Source organism: Ranitomeya imitator, chromosome 3 (genome assembly GCF_032444005.1).
Source record: "Ranitomeya imitator isolate aRanImi1 chromosome 3, aRanImi1.pri, whole genome shotgun sequence".
NCBI classification, from domain to species: Eukaryota; Metazoa; Chordata; class Amphibia; order Anura; family Dendrobatidae; genus Ranitomeya; species Ranitomeya imitator.
Genome location: NC_091284.1, coordinates 96,923,379 through 96,947,079, shown reverse-complemented (window position 1 = coordinate 96,947,079; position 23,701 = coordinate 96,923,379). Strand labels below are relative to the sequence as shown.

Genomic DNA, 23,701 nt, shown 5'->3' with positions numbered 1-23,701 from the left:
ACATGCGGTCAAAGGAGCTCTCCATGCAGATGAAACAAGCCATCCTTAAGCTGCAAAAACAGAAAAAACCCATCCGAGAAATTGCTACAATATTAGGAGTGGCAAAATCTACAGTTTGGTACATCCTGAGAAAGAAAGCACTGGTGAACTCATCAATGCAAAAAGACCTGGGCGCCCACGGAAGACAACAGTGGTGGATGATGGCAGAATAATCTCCATGGTGAAGAGAAACCCCTTCACAACAGCCAACCAAGTGAACAACACTCTCCAGGAGGTCGGCGTATCAATATCCAAATGTACCATAAAGAGAAGACTGCATGAAAGTAAATACAGAGGGATCACTGCACGGTGCAGCCACTCATAAGCATCAAGAATAAAAAGGCTAGACTGGACTATGCTAAAAAAACATCTAAAAAAGCCAGCACAGTTCTGGAATAACATTCTTTGGACTGATGAAACCAAGATCAACCTCTACCAGAATGATGGAAAGCGAAAAGTATGGTGAAGGCGTGGTACAGCTCATGATTCAAAGCAAACCACATCATCTGTAAAACACGGTGGAGGCAGTGTGATGGCTTGGGCATGCATGGCTGCCATTGGCACTGGGTCACTAGTGTTTATTGATGATGTGACACAGGACAGAAGCAGCCGAATTAATTCTGAGGTATTCAGAGCCGCCATACTGTGTGCTCAGATCCAGCCAAATGCAGCCAAACTGATTGGTCGTCGTTTCATACAACAGATGGACAATGACCGAAAACATAAAGCGAAAGCAACCCAGGAGTTTATTAAAGCAAAGAAGTGGAATATTCTTGAATGGCCAAGTCAGTCACCTGATCTCAACCCAATTGAGCAGCATTTCACTTGTTAGAGACTAAACTTCAGACAGAAAGGCCACAAACAAAAAGCAACTGAAAACCACCGCAGTGAAGGCCTGGCCGAGCATCAAAAAGGAGGAAACACAGCGTCTGGTGATGTCCAAGAGTTCAAGACTTCAGGCAGTCATTGCCAACAAAGGGTTTTCAACCAAGTACTTAAAATGAACATTTTATTTAAAATTATTTAATCTGTCCAATTACTTTTGGTCCCTTTAAAAACAGGGTGGCACATGTTAAGGAGCTGAAACTCCTAAACCCTTCATCCAATTTTAATTTGGATACCCTCAAATGAAAGCTGAAAGTCTGAACTTCAACTGCATCTGAATTGTTTTGTTTAAAATTCATTGTGGTAATGTCTATAACCAAAATTAGAAAAATGTTGTCTCTGTCCAAATATATATGGACCTAACTGTAAATCTTAGATCAGATTGGGCTGGCGTACTTTGGAAATTAATGCAAGAATTACTGCACAATAATTTCTGAAAATGTCTCTGCCCAATATATGTGTACCGCTTTTACTAACATGCTCATTTGAATTTGAGAAATTTACAGCCATGGATTTTTACAGTAAGTTCACCAGCCTCATCAGGTCTAAGATATTTTAAAGAATTGTTTAAAAAAAAACATACAATATAAAACACAACATGAGTGTATAAAGATTACAAAAACGACCAAATTGTGATAGAAAGAAAGAGAACCTGCAGCCAGATCAGAAGTGGCCACTGCTTAATTTATTTCCAATGCTGCCCTAAGCATTACTTTTTTTTTTTTAAACCCATCACATGGGTGCAGAGATATGGTCCTTTTTAATAAGTGCTAATATTTATGGTGTTCATTGGAGCGGGTGCTCACAGGATTTTCTGGGGCGTGACCTTAGGCTGCTCTACATTGTTAACCTGTGAGCAATGCCCACTTGGAAAAAGACCATAAAAATTTGCTCTAAATAAAAAGGCCCGTAACCCTGGAACTGTATGGCGGATGTAGGAAAAATAATGGAATAACCAGGGGAGTAGCAAGCATAAAATAAAGTGCGAAAACTGTCCTCTGGTGACCGAACCTCTTTAAATCCATTTTAGTATGCTTGGTTGCTGTGTATTGTAAAAGCTGGTGACAGATCCACTTTAAACACTGTAGTAATACATTGTGACGGTTTTCACACAAGCAGTAGGATGACAACCATTCTAGAATATGAGTTTGTTAACATTACTTAGCAGAAAGAAAAAACACACCAGACATTAAAGAGGCAGTCCTCCTCCTCCCATCAAAGTTTTTATCCTAATATATTGCAGTCATCATATTATACAGCACTATGTGCTAACAATTGCTGATTTTGCCTTTTTATCCAATTAATTCTTCTCTTTTCTTTGCGCTATATAGAAACAGGAAGTCTTTTTTCCCTGAATGAATCGTTCCCTTCTTCAGGACCTAACAAAGATTCTCCCTCCTCCACCATGCCAGTGACTTTTGCAGAGACTCATGCAGGGAACGTTGACCTCCTGTTTCTACATAGCGCTTAGGGTACCGTCACACAGTGAAATTTTGATCGCTACGACGGCACGATTCGTGACGTTCGAGCGATATATCTGTGACGTTCGAGCGATATCGCAATGTCTGACACGCTCCTGCGATCAGGGACCCCGCTGAGAATCGTACGTCGTAGCAGATCGTTTGAAACTTTCTTTCGTCGTCTAGTGTCCCGCTGTGGCGGCATGATTGCATGGTGTAACATATATCGTATACGATGTGTGCATAGTAACCAACGGCTTCTACATCGCACATACGTCATGAAATTATCGCTCCAGCGTCGTAGATTGCAAAGTGTGACAGCAGTCTACGACGCTGGAGCGATATTGTTACGACGCTGGAGCGTCACGGATCGTACCGTCGTAGCGATGAAAATTGCACTGTGTGACGGTACCCTTAGAAGGACTCAGCTAATCCGTTTTCAGTCACATGATGTCGTAGACCTAATGGAAAATAGATAAGTTAGCTGGGTAAAAAGACAAAATGAGCAATTGTAAGTACACAGTGTTGTATAATATGATGATTGCTATATGTTCAGAGGATAAACACTAGATGGGAGGAGGAGCGCATTTTTAAGTTATTCTCCTGCCCCCCCAAAGAAGAGGAAAACTATACATGCAACAACATTAGTCATTCCATATCTAGAGCGCTCACGTTCACACATTTTGTGGTTCTGTTACTTTCTCCATTAAAATCAATAAAGAAAAAAAAGCGACATTAGCAGGTAATAAAAAAAAAAAAAGACTGCTCCACCAAATTCTTCAACGCCTTAATGTCTGCTTTGTAAACATACAAGGAATGGTAAAATGACAAAAAGAGGAGCTTTTTGTCTACAAAACAAAAAATCTAATAAACGCTCTTCAGAAAAAAAATGACGACATCAGACATACACGCCATGGAATAACCGTGGCTGGCCACTGACACAACTAGTTCTGTGGCCACAAATAATTCCCCTTTCACATTTTCTTTACCCAAAATGGACCAGGACTATTCAATTTCTACTGACATACAAGCTAATGTCACACATCACCAAGGGAAAGTAACTGGTCTCAGAAAGGTATACGAAAAGGGTCAGGAACTTTTCGGCACTATTTGCTCTCTCAGCATTTCCTGACGGATATGTTGGGAATTGCAGTTTCACAGTAGCTGGAGTGTTGTAGGTTACGGATCCCTGGCATAAAGATCCGTGGTCATATTGACTCGAGATAAATGGGTCGTACAACTTCCTTCCAGACACTGGTGATGGACTAGTGAATTCTGCTCGGGCTACTGAACTGAATGAGTGTTTTATATGTTAGAATTAAGTAAATTATCTACAAAAAGATACAGGCAGAAGCTGAGACAGACGCCCAAGCGCAAAGAAACATGGAGTAAGCCAAGAATTAAAACTTTATTTACAGATGCCATGAAGATCCTCTCCAGACGTTGCTGGGCCTCCTCTGGTGGAATCTGCTGGGATATGGGGCTTGTAGCCTAAAGGTCAAATGTGCATTAATTATTTGTATACTTAAATGGGAGAACAACCCAACTATATACAGTGTACGCCGGCTGTCATCAGGACAACATAAGAAAAGATTATTCGGACACAATTTTGTCTAGAAATTGTTCTAAGAGGTCCCATTACTATGTCAGATCCTGATCTTCAGGTGACACAGTGTAACCCAACCTTTCATAGATGCTTGGATCTGACAAGAGGCCCGCGTGATGACAGGATAAGCATAGGCTGCTTACAACCAAGTACATATTGTGCATTAACATGCTCAATCTATACCTGAAACATTCTCGCACAAGCTACAAGTAATATGCAGATGTTTGGTAAATCACATCGGGATTCTGCACTTATTTGTAAAGTTAAAGTTCCACTATGAACAAAAAAGAAAAAAAAAATGCAAAACCTCATGCTTTCTACGTTGTGAAAGTGGACAAAAAAGTTGTAATAAATAATATTTAAAACTTTTTTTTCTGAAACTAAGAAAGCAATCATGAAGAAGACCTATGTAAAACAGAAGCTGGTATGTACAACAGTGTCCTGAGTACCGTATTTTTTGGACTATAAGATGTACCTCAAAATTTGAGGAAGAAAATAGGGGAAAAAAGCATATATAAGTATATGGAGACCGCACAAGTCAAGGTAGGGAATAGGATCAAGCATGCTTAAAGCAGGCCTTAAAAGGGTTGTCCATTCAGTTATTCAGTCATTAAGTTATCACCTATCCTGTGGATAGATATTGCTTTGATATGTGGGGTTTTGACTGTTGGGACCCAAATAGATTTGCAGAATATAAATAATAATAATATTCAGACCCTGGAGTCTGACCCAGACTTAGTCTGAACCATGCATCTTTCACATTCCATCTTTCAAATTACAGATTTTTAATTACTTTGAATTAGACTGAATTGGACTGCTATTGACTGAAGTTAACAGAATACCAAACCACTGCAATGTTTCGGTTTCTTTTCTCCTTCACTCCATACTACTTTCCTTCTTACAATCTCATGCAATCCCTCCACCTAGTAAAGAAACTACTCATTTCTTCCTCCATCCTCCCCAGTCATCTCACCTTCTCATCAGAACTGTTCCTCCACATACAATCCTTTTTCTCCAGACACACACGGGCCCATCATGTCCTATCCTGCTCCCATCTTCTAACGCTCTGTCTGCTACGCCTCATCTCTGGTGATGTATCCCCAAATCCCGGCCCTCCTCAACACATCCCCAAACTCATTTCTAACCCCCTGCCACGATCCTCTGCACATTTTTCCAACCATGATAACATCATACCCATTCATCCAGGTCCCACTCCCCCGGCCGGCTACCTGGAGCACTATGGAACGCACGCTCTGTGTGCAACAAACTGCCATTTATCCATGACCTCTTCATTGCCAACAAACACTCCTTCCTTGACATCACTGAAACCGGGCTCACCCCCTCCGACTCAGCCTCTCCAGCTGCGCTTTCCTATGGCGGATTCCACCTCTCTCACACACCCCACCTCAGCAACAAACGTGGTGAAGGGGTTGGCTTGCTCCTGTCTGACACCTGCTCCTTTACTACTATCCCGCTACCACCCTCCGCTATTCTTCCCTTGTTTGAGGTGCACTCCATCTGCATGGAGAACTAGCCATCTCCACCTTTCTCGACCACTTCACCACCTGGCTACTTAATTTCCGCTCTGCTGACATCCCCACTATCATCACGGGTGACTTCAATATCCCAATTGACACTTGCACCTCAGCTGCCTCAACTTTTAATCGCTCACTGCCTCCTTTGGCCTCACTCAATGGTTCTCTGAGGCCACTCACAAAGATGGCCACACGTTGGACCTCATCTTCACCCGCCTCTGCTCCCTTACTAATCTCCTCCCCGTGTGACCCTCTCCTCTCCTAGTGTGCAACCCCACAAACTCACTCACCCTCCCAGAAATCTCAAACACCTCAACTTACTATCACTCTGTGAGTCCCTTCTTCCTCTTACAGACATAGCCTCCCTTCATGACACTGATGCTGCTGCCACTTTTTATAATACCACAATAACAGTAACACTCGATTCGGCCTTCGGCCTCCCCGCTCATGCATAGCAAAACTCGTACACTCAACAGGCAGCCCTGGCTGACCAGCCTGACCAAAGAACTGAGACGGGCTTCCAGGATCGCTGAGCGGAGATGGAAGCGATCCTGCTCTGCCGACCACTTCACTGCATACAAGCATTCCCTCGCCAGCTTCAAGTCCATGCTCACTACCGCAAAACAAACCTACTTCTCATCTCTCATATCCTCCCTGTCTGACAACCCTAAACAGCTTTTCAACACTTTCAATTCTCTACTCCATCCCCCTGCACCCCCTCCCTCCCCCTCATTTCTGCTGAAGACTTTGCTTCCTTCTTTAAACAGAAGATCGATACGATCAGAGAAAGCTTTGGCCCACAGCGCCCAACGCCCCTCTTAGCTGCTTAACCCTGTTCCTCCAAAATCAGCTTCTCCACCATGGCATAAGATCAGCTCTTCACCTTCATGTCAAGATCACACCTCACCACCTGCATGCTTGACCCGCTCCCATCCCACCTCACCCCTGACCTTGCCAGGGTCTTCATCCCAATCCTAACACACCTCTTTAACCTCTCGCAACAGGTGTCTTCCCCTCAGCCTTCAAGCATGCCAAGATCACACCCATCCTCAAAAAGCCCTCCCTCGACTCATCCTCTGTGTCTAGCTATTGCCCAATATCTCTTCTCCCTTATGCCTCAAAATTACTGGAACACGTCCATCTTGAACTGTCCTTCCACCTCTCCTCCTGCTCCCTCTTCGACTGGTTACAATCTGGCTTCCGACCCCATCACTCAACTGAAACTGCCCTAACTAAAGTCACCAATGACCTACTAACTGCCAAGAGCATGCGATACTACTCTGTCCTCTCATCTCTTGGCATCAGACTTGGCCCTATCCTGGATCTCGTCATACTTGACAGACCAAACATTCAGTGTCTCCCTCCCCCACGCCACCTCCTCACTTCACCCCTTGCCTGTCAGTGTTCCTCAAGGCTCTGTTCTAAGACCCCTACTCTTCTCCATCTACACCTTCGGCCTGGGACAGCTCATAGAATCCCATGGTATGCAGTATCATCTCTACGTCGATGACACGCAGATCTACCTATCCGGACCTAACCTCACCTCCTTACTTAGCAAAATCCCACACTGTCTGTCTGCTATCTCAGCCTTCTTTTCTGCTCACTTTCTAAACCTGAACATGGACAAAACAGAATTCATCATCTTTCCCCCATATCACTCTACCCTTCCACCAGAGCTATCCATCAATGTCAATGGCTGCTCACTTTCCCCAGTCCCACATGCCTGATGCCTCGGGGTGATCCTCGACTCTGCCCTCTCTTTCAAGCCACATATTTAAGCCCTTGCCTCCTCCTGCTGTCTCAAACTCAAAAATATTTCCCGGATCCGTGCATTTCTTGACCGTGACACCACAAAAACACTAGAGCATGCCATTATCTCCCGTATTGACTACCGCAACCTCTTATTCTCTGGCCTCCCCTCTAGCACCACTCCAATCTATCCTACACTCTGCTGCCCGACTAATCCACGTGTCTCCCAGCTATTCCCCAGCCTCTCCCCTATGCCAAGCTCTTTACTGGCTTCTTATTGCCCAGAGTCTCCAGTTCAAAACCCTTAAAATGACATACAAAGTCATCCACAACCTGTCTCCTCCATACATCTGTGACATGGTCTCCCGGTACTTACCTACACGCAACCTCCGATCCTCTCAAGATCTCCTTCTCTACTTCCCGCTCATCTCTTATTCCCACAACCGCATCCTAGACTTCTCCCGTCCTTTCCCCATACTCTGGAACTCTCTACCCCAACACATCAGACTCTCGCCTACCATTGAAACCTTCAAAAATAACCTGAAGACTCACCTCTTCCGACAAGCCTAAAGCCTGCAGTGATCCTCAAACTACTGAACCGCCGCACAACCAGCTCTACCCTCTCTTAGTGTATCCTCACCCAGTCCATGCAGACTGTGAGCCCTCACGGGCCGGGTCCTCCCTCCTTATGAACCTGTGTGCCTTGTTTTTTGCTCATATTTAATGTATTTTTCTATATTTGCCCCCTTTTTCACATGTAAAGCGCCATGGAATAAATGGCGCTATAAAAATGTATAATAATAATAATAATAGAAAAAAAAATCATCAATGTAATGGTGTGTTCCAGTATTTTATTTTTTGTGGAGCAGAATATCAAGTTTTTGAGGAGGATTTTGGAGAGTTTCCATTCAAAAAAAACTCCCACAAAAAAAAAAAAAAAGTTGTCAGCTCACCAATCAAGAAGTTTATGACCGATCCTGTGTCTAGATGACTTGTTTGTTTTCGCTAGAGAACCCCTTTAAGCATGTGAGGAAACCATTTTCTAAACCCCTTCTTCCATCGAATCACCACTTTCATCAACATTTGTTCCTCATTACTAAAGGACACTTATTTTAAAAATGACACAATGAGCATGCGTGTATGGACAATATTTTGTAGATGAGAGCAGCCAAAAATGTAATGTGTGGCAAACTTTAGATCAAACAAAAATCAAGATCACAATATGTCTAATGGCACGGAAACAGGATGGGTTTTTTTTACGAACTCTTAGACCATTATCATTTATGAGGCTGTTCACATTAACATCTACAATTTAGTTCCAGTCTATCAGAAAGAATACTGTCTCTATTGCCGCCTATAGATCGTTACCCTGTAGTCAATGTTCATCCCATTAATATGGCTTGAAACAAGACAACGTGTATAAGTAAAAAACAGAAACATCCATCTATAGGCTGCATAATTTTGGGGTTATTTTTGCTCTTCAGTAAAAAGGTGGGTACTTGTTGGCCATCTAGAATACTTAGACATCACTGCTTTCTCTAGTGTCTACTGTCGCTACGGTCCACTTCTGAACCATATGACTATATATCTTGACTTGCTTGCTAGCTCACTCAGTGGACAACTTTTCCAATTAAGGTCTGCAAGAGCGCCAATGTGAGCAGATTGAGAAAGTGACTTTCAATTCACGTACACACAAAAAAAAAAAAACACTGAGTTGGAGTCAGCTAAACACAACTGCGTTCACATGGTGCAGAAGTGGACTGAATATGTGCGGTAAACAGGAGAGGGCAGCAATGACCAAATATTTTAAAGAAAACACTGTGCATATATTACTGATGTCTTAAGGAGGGGATAAATTGAAAGAGAAAAAAAAAACACCCTGCCTTTTTAGTGTTGAGGAGCAAGAATTCTGCAATATTCGTGAAGTGATGGTCTTTGGTTTGGTTGATAGCGCTAGCCATGTTTTCAGACCCTAACATTGTGAACATTTACGAAATTTACTATAGATGATTTTCTTCCTTCAGTAGTAAAGCTCATTTGTACACATTTCACATGAAGCAGGACCTGTAAACCAACTGCGCGGAAAGCCCAAAACCTTCCAAGAGACACAAGGACATTTCAAAGCTTGTTAGAAGAATATGGCTATTATTTTTTGATGCACAAGGCAAATTACCGTAACCAATTTATGTCAACCAGAAGTCCTGAGATATCATTAGAAACACACCTTGCTTTCGATCCCCTTTTCTTGAATGCCCAGGGTAAATTTAGACTTCTGAGGTCTGGGGGGACCAATGTCCTTCTTCAGAGGTTGCTGAGCAGAGGTGGGAAAATTATTGGAAACCAAAAAGTTCACTCTGCTGCTATCAAACACAAATAATGGCCAAGCACAGCCGGCAAATGGTTCGTGCCTGTTTTTTTCTACTCCCATTACTACTATAGATTGAAAGCTCAATTGTTCATTGGTAAGAGCTCAAGAGGAGCATTGGAGCAAATTATAGTGTTTTCTATTAGCAGCCAAAGCATAAACCTAAATAGACAAAGGGTCAAAGAAACAGCCTCCCAGCCACTTTTTAAAAGACAACTCAGAAAACACATATGTATAGTGGAAAAGAATAAATGAAAAATGTTCTACTTGAGTCATGCAAAATCATTATTACAAAAAGTTAATACATTAGAGCAAAGTAGCACTCCACACTGGTCACATGCATGGTTAATTCTGGTCATCCAAATTGGGGACACTTTTACGTTGGATTGTGTTGCTCATGCACATACGTAGATACATGTGCATACCTCAGGTGTAAATCCTCTAGATGGTTTTTGTGGCATTTTGTTGGACAGGTCAGGACTAATTGCTTTTGGGGGCATGGTAACGATCTTCTCTTCTGCAGAGGCAGGTAGGTTGGTGCTGATGGACTTCTGATTTGCTTTTTCTGCAGGTGGAGTTGATGAAGCCACTTTTTCCACTGCAGGCTCTGCTTTCTTCTCAGGCAGCTTAAATCTTTGTCTATGTTCTTTTGTTTTACTCCTGTTCATAAGGCTTGTAAGGCCTACTGAAATATCATCCTTCTCTTTTTTAGCCTCGGCTTTGGGCACGGCAGGTGCCTTTGGAATGGGAGACGGTAGTTCACTATTTTCCTGTAATTGGACAGGCGAATTTTTGCTTCCTGTATCCTCCTGTGGAATGACTTTTCTAACCATCTTTCTTACTACCTTCACCACTTTCTTTTTGGTACCAACTTCCTCAGAACCAGTGTCTGTGGTTATGGACTTTTCCCTTCCAGCTCTCTGCATGTCGTTTGCGGATTTTTCCTCACCGTTCTGAACCGGTTCTGGACTGGTAACTCGCACAGAGCCTGGCACTCTTTCTGGGCTCTTCACCCTTAATGGACTTTGTCTTGGCTCTGGGCTTTTTGCTCTCAATGGATTCTGGGAGAATGAGTTCATTGGAGATGATGGACTGCTTAAGGGCTGCTCTCCCTCATTCTCTGAGTTTTCAGACTACATTTTGAACATAGGAATAATATAAAAAGAGAAGCAATTTTTGTATTCTGATACAAATCTCAATTTGACAAAAAACATGCTTACAAGAGTGTCCAAACACTGACCCAACATTCAAAACCTCACTTACCTGGGGATCCAGAAATAAAGGTCTTGGACGAACTTCTTAGAGGACTCCTAGAATTTATGCCATGCCTAATATCCATGTGTCATAATCCTCTAGTCTAGGTTCTCTGTATACATTCTGACTATTGTTAGATAACATCTCATCATAGAGAACATATTTTGCACAGTTGACCATAAAGGATCCAAACAGCACTGCTCGGATGTGTTTAGTAAATCATAATCCTCGGAAAATTGACAGGAATTTTGGGATCCCAGATATGTAAAGTTTTTGAAGGTGGGAAGAATTTACCCAAACTTATATTGAACACTGCTATTATTCTAGTTACAGATCTATAACGTTGCAAGATACATAGTAAAAAAAGGAACAGCACAATAGTTCACAGCGAGTGCGAGGCCTCCAGGCAAACAGTCTAATCCTTGCCAAACTAAACAGAAGAAAAAAATAAAGGCAGCACTCCAATTGTTTCTGACAAAGGCTCAGGAGGAGCCGAAACGTTGCCCAGGATGAGTGGTGCAGAACAAAAATTTTTCACTTTTTTACACCAGAAACAATTGGAGTGCTGCCTTCATTTTTTTCTTCTGTTTAGTTGCAAGATACAGTATTTATACAGTGGTGATGAGCAAGCGAGCTCGAGTACCAATAGAGCGTTTCGGCGTGCTCAAATACTATGCCCAAGTCCCCGTGGCTGCATGCCTCACGGCTGTTCAACGGCCTCAACACATGCAGGGATCACCTAACAAACAGGCAATCCCTGCATGTGTTGAGGCTGTCGAACAACCGTGAGACATGCAGACGCGGCAACTCGGGCATATTTTTTGAGCACGCCGAAAATACTCGATTAGGACACAAGCATGCTCATAACACCTTATCTGACCACGCACGCGCATCACTATTATACACGCATAAATTATTTAAAGTTGTAAGCTTATGGTGATCCCCATAAAGGCATGCAATGCTCACAGTTTGAAAATTGCCAAGGTCTACCACAACACGGACAAGGTACAATATCTACTGTATAGTAGGACAAGTACATTTTATTCTGCTTTAACACCTATTCATTTTGCAACTACCCTTTCATTTTCTGTCTGTAAAAGCATGCCTTCAGACCCCACTTCCAAATTTTTGCATAAATGTTTAGGATAGAATACATCCCATTACAGTCTAAGGACTTGTTCACAATTCCAACTGTCCAGAGAAAAAAAATAAATAAATAAATAAATAAAAAACAACAGTACATGGATGCTATCCGTGTGACATCAAACTGATCCTTTTTTTCACAATACCCAATAAGGAGAGGCTTGAAAATTATTATTTTTTTTTTTGTACACACAAAAAACAAAAAAACAATGTCACACCCCCCCCCCCCCCCCCCCCCAAAAAAAAAAAAAAAAAAAACAACACATGGAGCAAGTGTCAAAATCATTTTGTTGTATATATTAAAAACAAAAAACTAAAACCGACATCTAAAACTGTCCTTACTCACGGGACTACAGAAACCATAGACAGTCCACACCTGCTGTCTGTAGTCCTCCCTGCCCATATGGCTCAATGCATAAAACAGAAGGGGACTGTTCATTAAATTATGCATGTAAAGAAGCTGCGGAGACACCATCACGTGTTTCTCGACGCAAGCAGTGAATAGCCAGGCCTTTCCCAGGGAAGGAACAACCACGGGAAGGGCAGCATCCTATGAAGGAAAGCCACCTATGCCAAGCATGGTATCCATCCACAGACAGCTGTTTCGGGGTTTTTGCCCCTCATCAGTGTGGAGTAGGAATCTGGCTATTAGGAGCAGTGCCTAGTAAAAAGGCTATAAAGGCACAGATGATTGGCCTCGGGGAGACCAAAACATCCATGGTGATGGTGTCTCCGCGGTGTTGGATGTTATGCTTGGCATAGGTGGCTTTCCTTCATAGGATGCTGCCCTTCCCGTGGTTGTTCCTTCCCGGGGAAAGGCCTGGCTATTCACTGCTTGCGTCGAGAAACACGTGATGGTGTCTCCGCAGCTTCTTTACATGCATCTGCATATTTCCCATAAGGGATGGGGGCAGTGTTCTGGAATCACTGCGTTGAGAAACACGTGATGGTGTCTCCGCGGTGTTGGATGTTTTGGTCTCCCCGAGGCCAATCATCTGTGCCTTTATAGCCTTTTTACTAGGCACTGCTCCTAATAGCCAGATTCCTACTCCACACTGATGAGGGGCAAAAACCCCGAAACAGCTGTCTGTGGATGGATACCATGCTTGGCATAGGTGGCTTTCCTTCATAGGATGCTGCCCTTCCCGTGGTTGTTCCTTCCCGGGGAAAGGCCTGGCTATTCACTGCTTGCGTCGAGAAACACGTGATGGTGTCTCCGCAGCTTCTTTACATGCATCTGCATATTTCCCATAAGGGATGGGGGCAGTGTTCTGGAATCACTGCGTTGAGAAACATGTGATGGTGTCTCCGCGGTGTTGGATGTTTTGGTCTCCCCGAGGCCAATCATCTGTGCCTTTATGTTCATTAAATTAGACCTATGGTTTCAGTGTTCAATTGCAGAGAACTCAGCCGACGAGCCTGTCACTACACAGCTGCAGTGCAGTGGTAGGTGCAAGAAATGTAGCACAGCTTTCCTGAGAACTCACAAACCGAAGCAGGACCCAAAGAGCACCCTAGTCCGGCCATCACCATAGGCATGACCCAGCAGCTGCCCCAGCTGTCACTATAATAAAGCAGGATGATCACCACCACCTGACTCGTCTATTAGGCACTTATTCCATCATCCCTCCCAAAATGGACCCTGGTCATACACTATAAATGTGTTATTTAGAGTGCAGATCATTGTATTACCAGCCCCCATGGTTCCAAGCCATAAAGGCAAGGACATTTTAATGCAAAACCTCCATACCTTTCAGGATTTTTCTGATATCCACTGCACAGAAACAAACCCTACGCATATAGGGTGCGAGAGCTGGTGATCAATAGGAGAGGATAATGCAATGCCTTGTCCAGATTCTGCTGCAGCGAAAAGTGGGATGGGAGTTTTGATATAAATCTGCTGACATTACATATTTCACAGATCCTTACTGACCCAACAACTTAAGTATACGGCTGTAGAAACTGATCAGCAAACGTTGTTTTCTCTGCAGACTTGTTGCTATTTAAAGCCAACCAAGGTCTGAAATCATTTTATATGTATAGCAGCAGTTATCTCAGCAGACGTACTGGATGCCTCCCAAGATAACAAATGGCTGTTGCAGTCGTCCCACTATTATCACACTTGTGAACTGATGTGAAGACTGATCTCACGGTGCACAATGAAAACAATTACAGTACACAAAATCTATTGTCAGGCCGTGCCTTTTCTTGAAATTGATGGAAAATCTTCTAGCTGATCGTACATTGCCAAATTATTGTAATGTGGGGGATGGTCACGTCTCAGTGTGGTGAATTTACTTTATACCGTATATTAAAGTTGCCCAGACACATTCGCAGAACATCAACCAGACTCGCCAACTTCAATGGAACCAATCCACCATGTCATGTTTGTAGGGGCCTCCCAAATCTTCTCCAAACCGATGAAGTAGAGAAGGCGAAGACCTACATGTCTAGTACCCAATCCTTCTTTTATTAGGGAAGATACGCTGTCGCCGGAGGTGAACATGGGGGAGAAGAAGGTACAAAGCGGGAGGAAGAACTGACGGACAAGCAATCATTAGCCCAGGTGTAGACTGAAAGTTATCACCTTTCCACACGATATCATCACTAGGGGTACAACTGTTGAACCCACACAGCCCCCAAACCCAAGAGCACTGCTCTAAAATGTCCCATCAGAAGGGAGAGTATCTCCGTCTGGGGGAGAGAAGGTTTTTCCACCAATGTAGAAGAGGATTCTTTACTGTTAGGGCAGTGAGAATCTGGAATTCCTCGCCAGAGGAGGTGGTGATGGCGAACTCAGTCAAGGGGTTCTAGAGAGGCCTGGATGTCTTCCTGGAGCAGAACAATATTGTATCTTACAGTTATTAGGTTCTTTAGAAGGACGTAGATCTGGGGATTTATTCTGATGGAATATAGGCTGAACTGGATAGACCAATGTCTTTTTTCGGCCTTGCTAACTATGTTACTATCTACAGGACTACCGAATTTAGCCAGAACAAGCTTTTTCCTGCTATCCCTAAGGCTAGGTTCAGATTGCGTTAGTGCAATCCGCTTAGCGCCTAGCGCTAGTGGATTGCGCTAATGCAATGTGTTTTAAAGGGGTCGCGTTAAATGTCCCCGTGGGGAACGGACCGCGGGCGCGACTCGGACGCTGCAAACAGCGTCCGCAGCGCGCCACAAAACACCGGCTCATCACTAGCGCGTGCCGAAAATGGCACGCGCTAGTGATGCGCGTCCCCATTGCGGTTAATGGGCGCGCTAACGGACGCGTTGCACGGCGTTAATTTAATTCACTAGTCAACTGTAAGCGGTATTAATGAAAGTTGGAAGAATTTAGGGACCACAGCAACTCAGTCACGAACAGGTAGATCGCAAAGTTATAGAGCGGGTCACAAATAATGTACGCTGGGAGTTTACAGCATGGTTTTCCACAACGGAGCAGCTATAGACAGACCTTACACCAAGCACAATGCCAAGCATCGAATGCAGTGGTGTAAAGTCGTCACCGCTGGACCACACCTGTCCATTAGCCTCCTCCATTTGTAAAACACCTCGTATGGGAAAGCTGATGGAAACAAGTGCTGGTCAGTTTGTGAAAAAAATGCACTAACAAGAGAAAATGGCTGAATACTTTAGTGTCTATGGATGAAGAATGGGATGTTATTAAATCTCCTGAAGGTGTAATGTTTGGGTGTCCCAATACTTGTCCGTATAGAGACTATACACGTATAGGGCTGACAGCATGGAAAGAGGAGATGGTAGGGAGAGAGAATGGAAATCTCAGTACATATGCAAATTTCCTGGCACTAGTTATTGAAGGAAAATCATCTTGAAAGAGCAAACTCCAACTCTAAGGGATCTTTCATATTGCGTTCATGCCCTCGTTCCTTGTCCAAGTCAGGGCTTCTGACCGAACCCCCTGCAAAATGGGAATCCGATATATGGGCTGACGGGGCCATAGACTGTTATGAGGCAGACAGAGCAAACATGCCCTCGGACGTGCATCATTTTCAGGAGTGTACACTGACTGGAGATGGACACCCAGACACAGTTCACTATGTCTTGAGTGTTTACCTCCAGTAGGCATAGCCCAAAAATGATGCAGAACACAGCACACGTTCGCACTGCCGGCACCGCTAAAGTCTATGGCCCCCTTAAAGTATATGTCGAATCCCTCTTTGAGGGGGGTTTTGGATGCAAACCCCGAAGGGGCCAAGGAACGAGTGCATGAACGCAATGTGAAAGCACCCTAACAAGTGAAATATTAACTACACACATCTTCTGAGAAAGGCCTCATTCAGACATCCAATTTGCTCACAAGCAGAAAAATTTTTCTTTGCATTTGGGGAAAAAAGGAGTTTTAATAAAGTTGTGAACATCCGCAGAGCACAAAGCACAGTTCTAAAACGGATATATATCAATAAATCTGATTAGATTAATTAATAAGTTTAAGGGACTGTTGGAATAAGTTTAAATGCAACAACTCCATTCCTGTTGTAGTCTGCATTGAATGTCTATGAGTGTTCATTTGTCAGCTATGCTGTGATTGTTAAAGTTTGTACAAAAAGGTCAGAGGACTCTCACTGATTGCATCATTCTGCTGCTGTTTCCTTCACAGAGAGACATGTGTTACATGGACTAGATTATATCGGTAGTTACTGTCAAAGCTTTCTTATTTTGTTCCAGTTCAAGCTGCATATATTAAACACAGTTTGCCTTACGTTGGATTCTGCTGCTTATATGAAGTAACACGCGCTGCTGTGGTAATACTCCGGCTAACAGGTTATGGGCCCAGCCACCGGAAAGTAAATGGTAAAAAGCCCAGTCACCGGAATAAGCAGCGAGCCAAGCGCAGACAGCACAGAGGAACCCCCGGAATACAAGGACACCGGAACGCAAAGGTACCGCAGTGTACAGAGCACCGGACAGCGCAGCTTAAAGGGCCAGTAACAAAAAAAAAAAAAAGGTACAAGAGACAAGAATGTCTACAGAAAGGAATGCAGTGAAGTACACAGTGCCAAGTCTCACAAATCACAATTACAGCTCCTGGAAATTCAAGGTAAAGATGTTACTTATAAGAGAGGGTACATGGAAATGTATTGAACAGCCTGTGCCTGACCCAGTACCGGGTGATTGGCTAGAGACTGATCAGAAAGCACAAAGCACTATTTCCCTCAGCATAGATGATAACCAGATTGTACATGTATGCAAATGTGATACTGCAAAGAAAATGTGGGAAGAATTACAGAAAGTGCATGAAAGGTCAAATCTCAGCAATAAGCTATATCTTATGAGAAAGCTGTATCAGTCTAAATTAAGTGATGGCCAGCATATGCAGGACTATATCAGAAACACCCTAGAGATTGTGGAGCGCCTAAGGGGTATTGGTGAAGAAATTAAAGATTTTCATGTTGCTGCATTACTATTAAGTGGTCTTCCAGAAAGTTATGACACGCTTGTGACTGCATTAGATGCCAGACCAGATGATGAACTCACACTAGAATATGTGAAAGGGAAACTTGCAGATGAATACAAGAGAAAGTCAGAGACTATTAGCAATAATATATGCAAAGCAGAAGCAGCATTAAAGACACAGTACTTTTCTAAAGCTCAGAGTCATTTAAAGGAAACTCGTGAATGTTTTGTCTGTAAAAAGCCTGGTCACCTTAAAGCAGACTGCAGAGTGTGGAAAGCAAGAATGAATCAGTTTAAAAAGCAGGACAGTCATCAAAAGGTTAAAACAGCTGTAAAGAAGGAAGATGCATATATTGCGACTGCATTTGGGGTCAGCACAAGCCCATATGCAAACCATGTTTGGTGTATTGACTCTGGAGCGACTGCTCACATGACACGTGATAAAGATTTCTTCATTAATCTAGATGAAAGCAAGTCTGAAAAGGTAATTTTAGCTAATGGTCACTATATGACATCAGAAGGAATAGGAGATGGTTATCTCCATTGTCAAGTTCAATCCTCAGCACAAGTCAGAAAAATCCCAGTTAAAGACGTGCTGTATGTTCCCAAACTTGAAAGTAACCTTTTATCTGTAAAGAAGCTTGCACAACAGGGAAATATAGTTACATTTAAGGATGACAGATGCATCATTTCAAAGAAGGGTCATACCCTTGCCGAAGGAAAAATCAAAGATGAACTTTATCAGCTGAAATGCAATGAAACTGTTTACAGTGCTAGACAAGATTTTCATAAGGACTGTATTCATGTGTGGCACAGACGCCTAGGCCACAGAGATCCAGAAGCAGTAAAGAAACTAGCTCAACTTGCAAATGGTATTGCAATCAACCAGTGTAATCAAACAATGAAGTGCACAAGTTGCCTAAAAGGGAAAATGTCCAGAAAATCGTTTCCTAAAGTAAGCACTACTAAATCTGCACAGATACTGGATTTGATACATACAGATGTGTGTGGTCCAATGAGTGTTCTTACTCCCAGCAAGAAGAGATATTTTCTCACATTCATTGATGATTATTCCAGATATACTGTTACTTACCTACTTCAAAGTAAAGATGAAGTTCCACAGAAACTTGAAGAATATCTTGCTGCAGTTCTTAACAAATTTGGAAGAATACCAAAGGTACTGCGAGCAGATAATGGAACTGAATATACAAGTGGTAAAGTGCAAACCATCCTGAAAAAGAATGGAATCGTGTTCCAGACAACCGTTCCATACAACCCAGAGCAGAATGGCACAGCAGAGAGAAAGAACCGAACTCTTTGTGAAAGTGGAAGAAGTATGCTATTTGATGGAAACCTACCTACAACATATTGGGGAGAAGCCATCATGACTGCTACCTATCTTCAAAATCGACTGCCAAGTAAAGCTACAAGTAAAACTCCATATGAGCTATGGAACTGTGAGAAGCCCAACCTGAAGCATCTCAGGATATTCGGAAGCAAAACTTTTGTGCATGTTCCCAAAGAAAAACGTTCTAAGTGGGAATCTCATGCAAAGGAAGGAGTTCTTGTGGGGTACAGTGAAACTCAGAAAGGATACAGAATCCTGCACCCACAGACCAACACAGTAACAATCAGCAGAGATGTAGTGATTGATGAAAACTCAGTATCGCTCAAATTTCATGAGGTTACGCAAATAATTCAACCTAAGGAACAAGAATTTCAGTCAGTGATTCCAGACATTGAAGAGAATCTCAAAGAAAATACTGAAGTCTGGATATGCTCTGAAAGTACTGAAAAAGAAACAGAAGAACCAAGCCAACCTCAGGAGATCAGAAGATCAGAAAGATCAAATAAAGGAATTCCAGCTAAACGCCTTTCTTATATGGTCAGATCAATTCCAGAAGAAGAGCCACAGTCATGGCAGGAAATGCAAAAACTGCCTATTCATAAGAAGCAAAAATGGATAAAAGCTGCTGATGAAGAAATGGAATCCCTTCATAAGCTCAAAACATGGGAGCTCACAGAGCTACCTCAAGGCAAGAAAGCAATTGGATGTAAGTGGGTCTTTAAGAACAAATATGACTCCGAAGGTAATGTTCACCGTTTTAAAGCAAGATTGGTCGCAAAAGGATATTCACAAAAATATGGTGAAGATTATGATGCTACTTTTGCTCCAGTTGCCAAGCAAACTACATTCAGAACTTTATTATCCATAGCTGCTGTTCAGCAGATGAAAGTAAGACATTTTGACATCAAAACAGCCTTTCTACATGGAGACATTGAAGAAGAGCTGTACATGACTCAACCAGAAGGCTATGTTAAAAGGGGTAAAGAGAACCTTGTTTGCAGAATGCAAAAATCTCTCTACGGCCTTAAGCAATCAGCAAGAGCATGGAACACTAAGATGAACAAAGTGTTAATCGACGAAGGATTTAAAAGGTCTCAAGCGGATCCATGTTTGTATACAAAAGGTGTATCACAAGATTGGATGTATGTTATTCTATATGTGGATGATGTAATAATAGCGCATCAAGAAGAGAGAGAAATTTCAAAACTAGGTCAAATTCTGAACAAGCATTTCGAGACCAAGGACCTTGGAGATGTGACATACTATTTGGGAATCCAAATCCAGAGAGAGGAAGATGGAAGTTTTCTTCTTAATCAAAATTCTAAAATCTCCACAGTTCTAAACCAGTTTGGAATGTCAGAAGCCAAAGGCATATCAACTCCAATGGATCCATCTTACCTAAAATTGGAAGGAGAAGAAGATCTGCTACCCACAAATGACAGTTACAGACAAGCAGTGGGGGCACTTCTATACATAGCAACCACAACCCGTCCAGATATCTCAGCCACAGTGGGAATTCTCTGCCGACGTGTAAGCAAGCCACGCCAAAGAGATTGGAATGCAATTAAGAGACTTCTTCAGTATCTTAAGGCAACCCAAGAGTTAAGTCTAAAGATTTCTGCATCAGGAGATCTAATTCTCAGAGGATATGTAGATGCAGATTGGGCTGGAGACTCAAGTGATCGAAGATCAACAAGTGGTTACTTGTTCAAGTTAGGACACACTTCAATCTCATGGTCCAGTAGAAAACAAGTGTCAGTTGCATTGTCTTCTACAGAAGCAGAATATACATCAGCTGCTCATGCAAGTCAAGAGTTAATTTGGTTGAAGCAACTTTTGGAAGAATTCGGCAAACCACTAGCTGAACCAACTGTTATCTATGAGGACAACCAAGGATGTATCAAGCTCGCCAGCAGTGAAAGGATAAGTGCAAGAACAAAGCACATTGATGTTAAACATCATCACTTGCGTGACTTAGTAGAGCGTGAAGTTCTAAAGTTTGTTTACTGTGAATCTGACAAGATGTTAGCAGATGTTTTGACAAAGCCATTGTCAAGAGCCAAGTTTGAAGAATTCAGAACTGCAATGGGACTAACAGGATAAGCAGTTGTTGAGTGGGGGTGTTGGAATAAGTTTAAATGCAACAACTCCATTCCTGTTGTAGTCTGCATTGAATGTCTATGAGTGTTCATTTGTCAGCTATGCTGTGATTGTTAAAGTTTGTACAAAAAGGTCAGAGGACTCTCACTGATTGCATCATTCTGCTGCTGTTTCCTTCACAGAGAGACATGTGTTACATGGACTAGATTATATCGGTAGTTACTGTCAAAGCTTTCTTATTTTGTTCCAGTTCAAGCTGCATATATTAAACACAGTTTGCCTTACGTTGGATTCTGCTGCTTATATGAAGTAACACGCGCTGCTGTGGTAATACTCCGGCTAACAGGGACACTAGACCTATTGACATAGACTTTAGGTCCAGCATGGCTGCAATGCTGCCTCTAAAATGACCTTCGGGAAAGGAAACCGTTCAGCCCCAAAGAGCAAATACGTTTTCCCTGCCATCTGTGGGTTAATCACGGGCGTCATCTTGGAAGCAGTTATGGAACAACAGGAGACTTTGGCAATTTTCAAACTGCATTTCATCACATTTTCCAAAATGGCTTTATGAAAACCTGAATTATTCCAAACCAATTGTCTTAAAGGCAAACTGAGCGCTTAAGTCACCCTGCCGGGGAACATACTGGGCCAGAAATTCTCCCGCACAACGATGTCCTAGAGAAAGTTCACACACAGGAGGTTCTTGGGCATTCATGGTTTGATCTTGAGAACGTTCTTTGATACTCTGTGATTATAGTAGTATCACATTGTACCAGATTATTGATGCTACATACATAAAATATGCTACAAAGTGAAATAAAAGAGTCACAAATCAAAGAAATCATTCCATTAACTTGTATTAGGCAAAACATGGATACCCGCCATCACTCACTTTGGGTCTTGTGCCCCGGAGGTAAAAATCAATGTGCTGCTACATAAGGCGATATTAGTCTACAGCCTACCGACTCGCTGGTTTGCATTTAACATGGTCATGCATTACACTTACAGCTCCATTCTGGCTTCCATTTTTTTTCTTTGATAAAGGTTTATCTTCATCCTTAACCTAAAGTTTTGAAACAGGAGCAGGGGGAAAGTCACTTCTCAAATGTAAAAAAGTAAAAAAATTAGAAAATTCCAATCCTACAGCTTTTATGCAGAAGAAGCAGTTTAATAACATAATAAATATCTAACACAAAAAAACTAAAAAGGAGGGGCACGGAAACAAAAGCCTGATGCAAAATAGGAGTGCATGAATGTAGAAGATTGATTCAGTAAAGGCCTTCATACACCTTAGACCAACATCGGTTGAAACCGCCAATATCGGCAGCGTTGTAGAGTCAGAAGATGCGGAGAAGACCGAAACTGCATCCAGCAAGGTACATGGAGAGGTGAGTATATCATTATTTATTTTATTTCATGTATGGAGCCCATTCTGTATAGAGCATTATATGGGGCCCATTCTGTATGGTATACTAGATGGGGCATTGGGGCCCATTCTGGAAAGATTATTCTACTGTATGGAGCATTATATGAGGCACATTATAGTGTAAGGAGCATTATATGGGGCCCATTATACTGCATAGTTCATTATATGGAGCACATTATAGTGAATGGAGGACTATGTGGTGCCCATCATACTGAATGGAGGACTATGCGGTGCCCATCATACTGAATGGAGGACTAGGCGGTGCCCATCATACTGTATGGAGGGCTATGCGGTGCCCATCATACTGTATGGAGGACTATGCGGTGCCCATCATACTGTATGGAGGGCTATGCGGTGCCCATCATACTGTATGGAGGGCTATGCGGTGCCCATCATACTGTATGGAGGACTATGCGGTGCCCATCATACTGAATGGAGGACTAGGCGGTGCCCATACTGTATGGAGGGCTATGCGGTGCCCATCATACTGTATGGAGGACTATGCGGTGCCCATCATACTGTATGGAGGGCTATGCGGTGCCCATCATACTGTATGGAGGACTATGCGGTGCCCATCATACTGTATGGAGGACTATGCGGTACCCATCATACTGAATGGAGGACTATGCGGTGCCCATAATACTGTATGAGGGACTAGATATCCCTCATGTAATATAAGAATAAGTGAAATCTTTGGTGTTGTACTATATCTATATATCTGCTGTTCTGTGCAGCATGTGTTGTGGTATGTATTAAAGGGGCCCACTGAGACTCTTTCGCCCGTGGCCCACAAAAACCTAGAGACGGCACTGCACCAGAGGACACACTGACAACTTGCCCAGTTTCTTGCCATTATTAGCAGGATATATATGGATGTTACATGAACCTGTAAATTCACCTTACAAAATATTTACCTCTACTCAAGGCAAAAAAATGGACACATTGAAAGGATTTGTGCAGCGCTGCCTTTTCCCAATCTGACACCAGGTGTGGTGTGACCCCGCTCTATGCTAACGGGAAAGGATATTTTAGGTTGGCAGGTCTCTAAATAATGGGACACATACACATTACCTGCCTGGCATTGGGTGCTTGTATCAACCGATGTGCAGCTCAGCCGTCACAAAATGTCAGATCGGGTAGAAGGACTGGCTACTGCACAAAACCTGCAAATTACTAAAAAGTTTCCCCACTGACATATAAAAGCGGTTTCAGAAATATAAAAAAAAAAAAAAATTTAAAAAACATATGAAAAGACATGCAGGGTTCTAGAACACTTCCCTTTTGCTCCCAGAAAGCAAAGCGTGAGGAGAATGCCATGGCGGGGCAGTCATGAGATGAAGGGTCCTACTCTGATCGTCTAAAGGAGAAACAAAAAG

General features: G+C 42.7%; 3 protein-coding genes across 9 annotated transcripts in view; 1 reads left to right on the top strand and 2 right to left on the bottom strand.

The window, feature by feature from the left end:
- Positions 1-23,701, top strand: part of CRYBA1 (crystallin beta A1) — a 426,252-nt gene that overhangs the window by 86,021 nt on the left and 316,530 nt on the right. The gene's annotated exons all lie outside the window — the stretch shown is intronic.
- The window catches only part of MYO18A (myosin XVIIIA), a 420,009-nt gene that overhangs the window by 271,715 nt on the left and 124,593 nt on the right, over positions 1-23,701 (bottom strand). Inside the window, exon 1 of one of the 7 annotated variants that reach the window (XM_069761195.1) lies at positions 3,801-3,859. The exons of the other annotated variants lie outside the window; for them this stretch is intronic. Within the exon in view, the coding sequence (XP_069617296.1) occupies positions 3,801-3,809 (9 nt within the window). The 5' untranslated portion in view covers positions 3,810-3,859. Of the gene's footprint in view, positions 1-3,800; positions 3,860-23,701 lie in introns of those variants that run through there. 7 annotated transcript variants of the gene reach the window in all.
- LOC138671461 (nuclear ubiquitous casein and cyclin-dependent kinase substrate 1-like) overlaps positions 10,035-23,701 on the bottom strand; it is a 46,255-nt gene continuing 32,588 nt past the window's right edge. Inside the window, exons 2-4 of the mRNA XM_069759643.1 lie at positions 23,600-23,682; positions 21,906-21,962; positions 10,035-10,772 (exon numbers count right to left, since the gene is read on the bottom strand). Coding sequence (XP_069615744.1) covers positions 10,035-10,772; positions 21,906-21,962; positions 23,600-23,682 — 878 coding nt within the window. The remainder of the gene's footprint in view (positions 10,773-21,905; positions 21,963-23,599; positions 23,683-23,701) is intronic.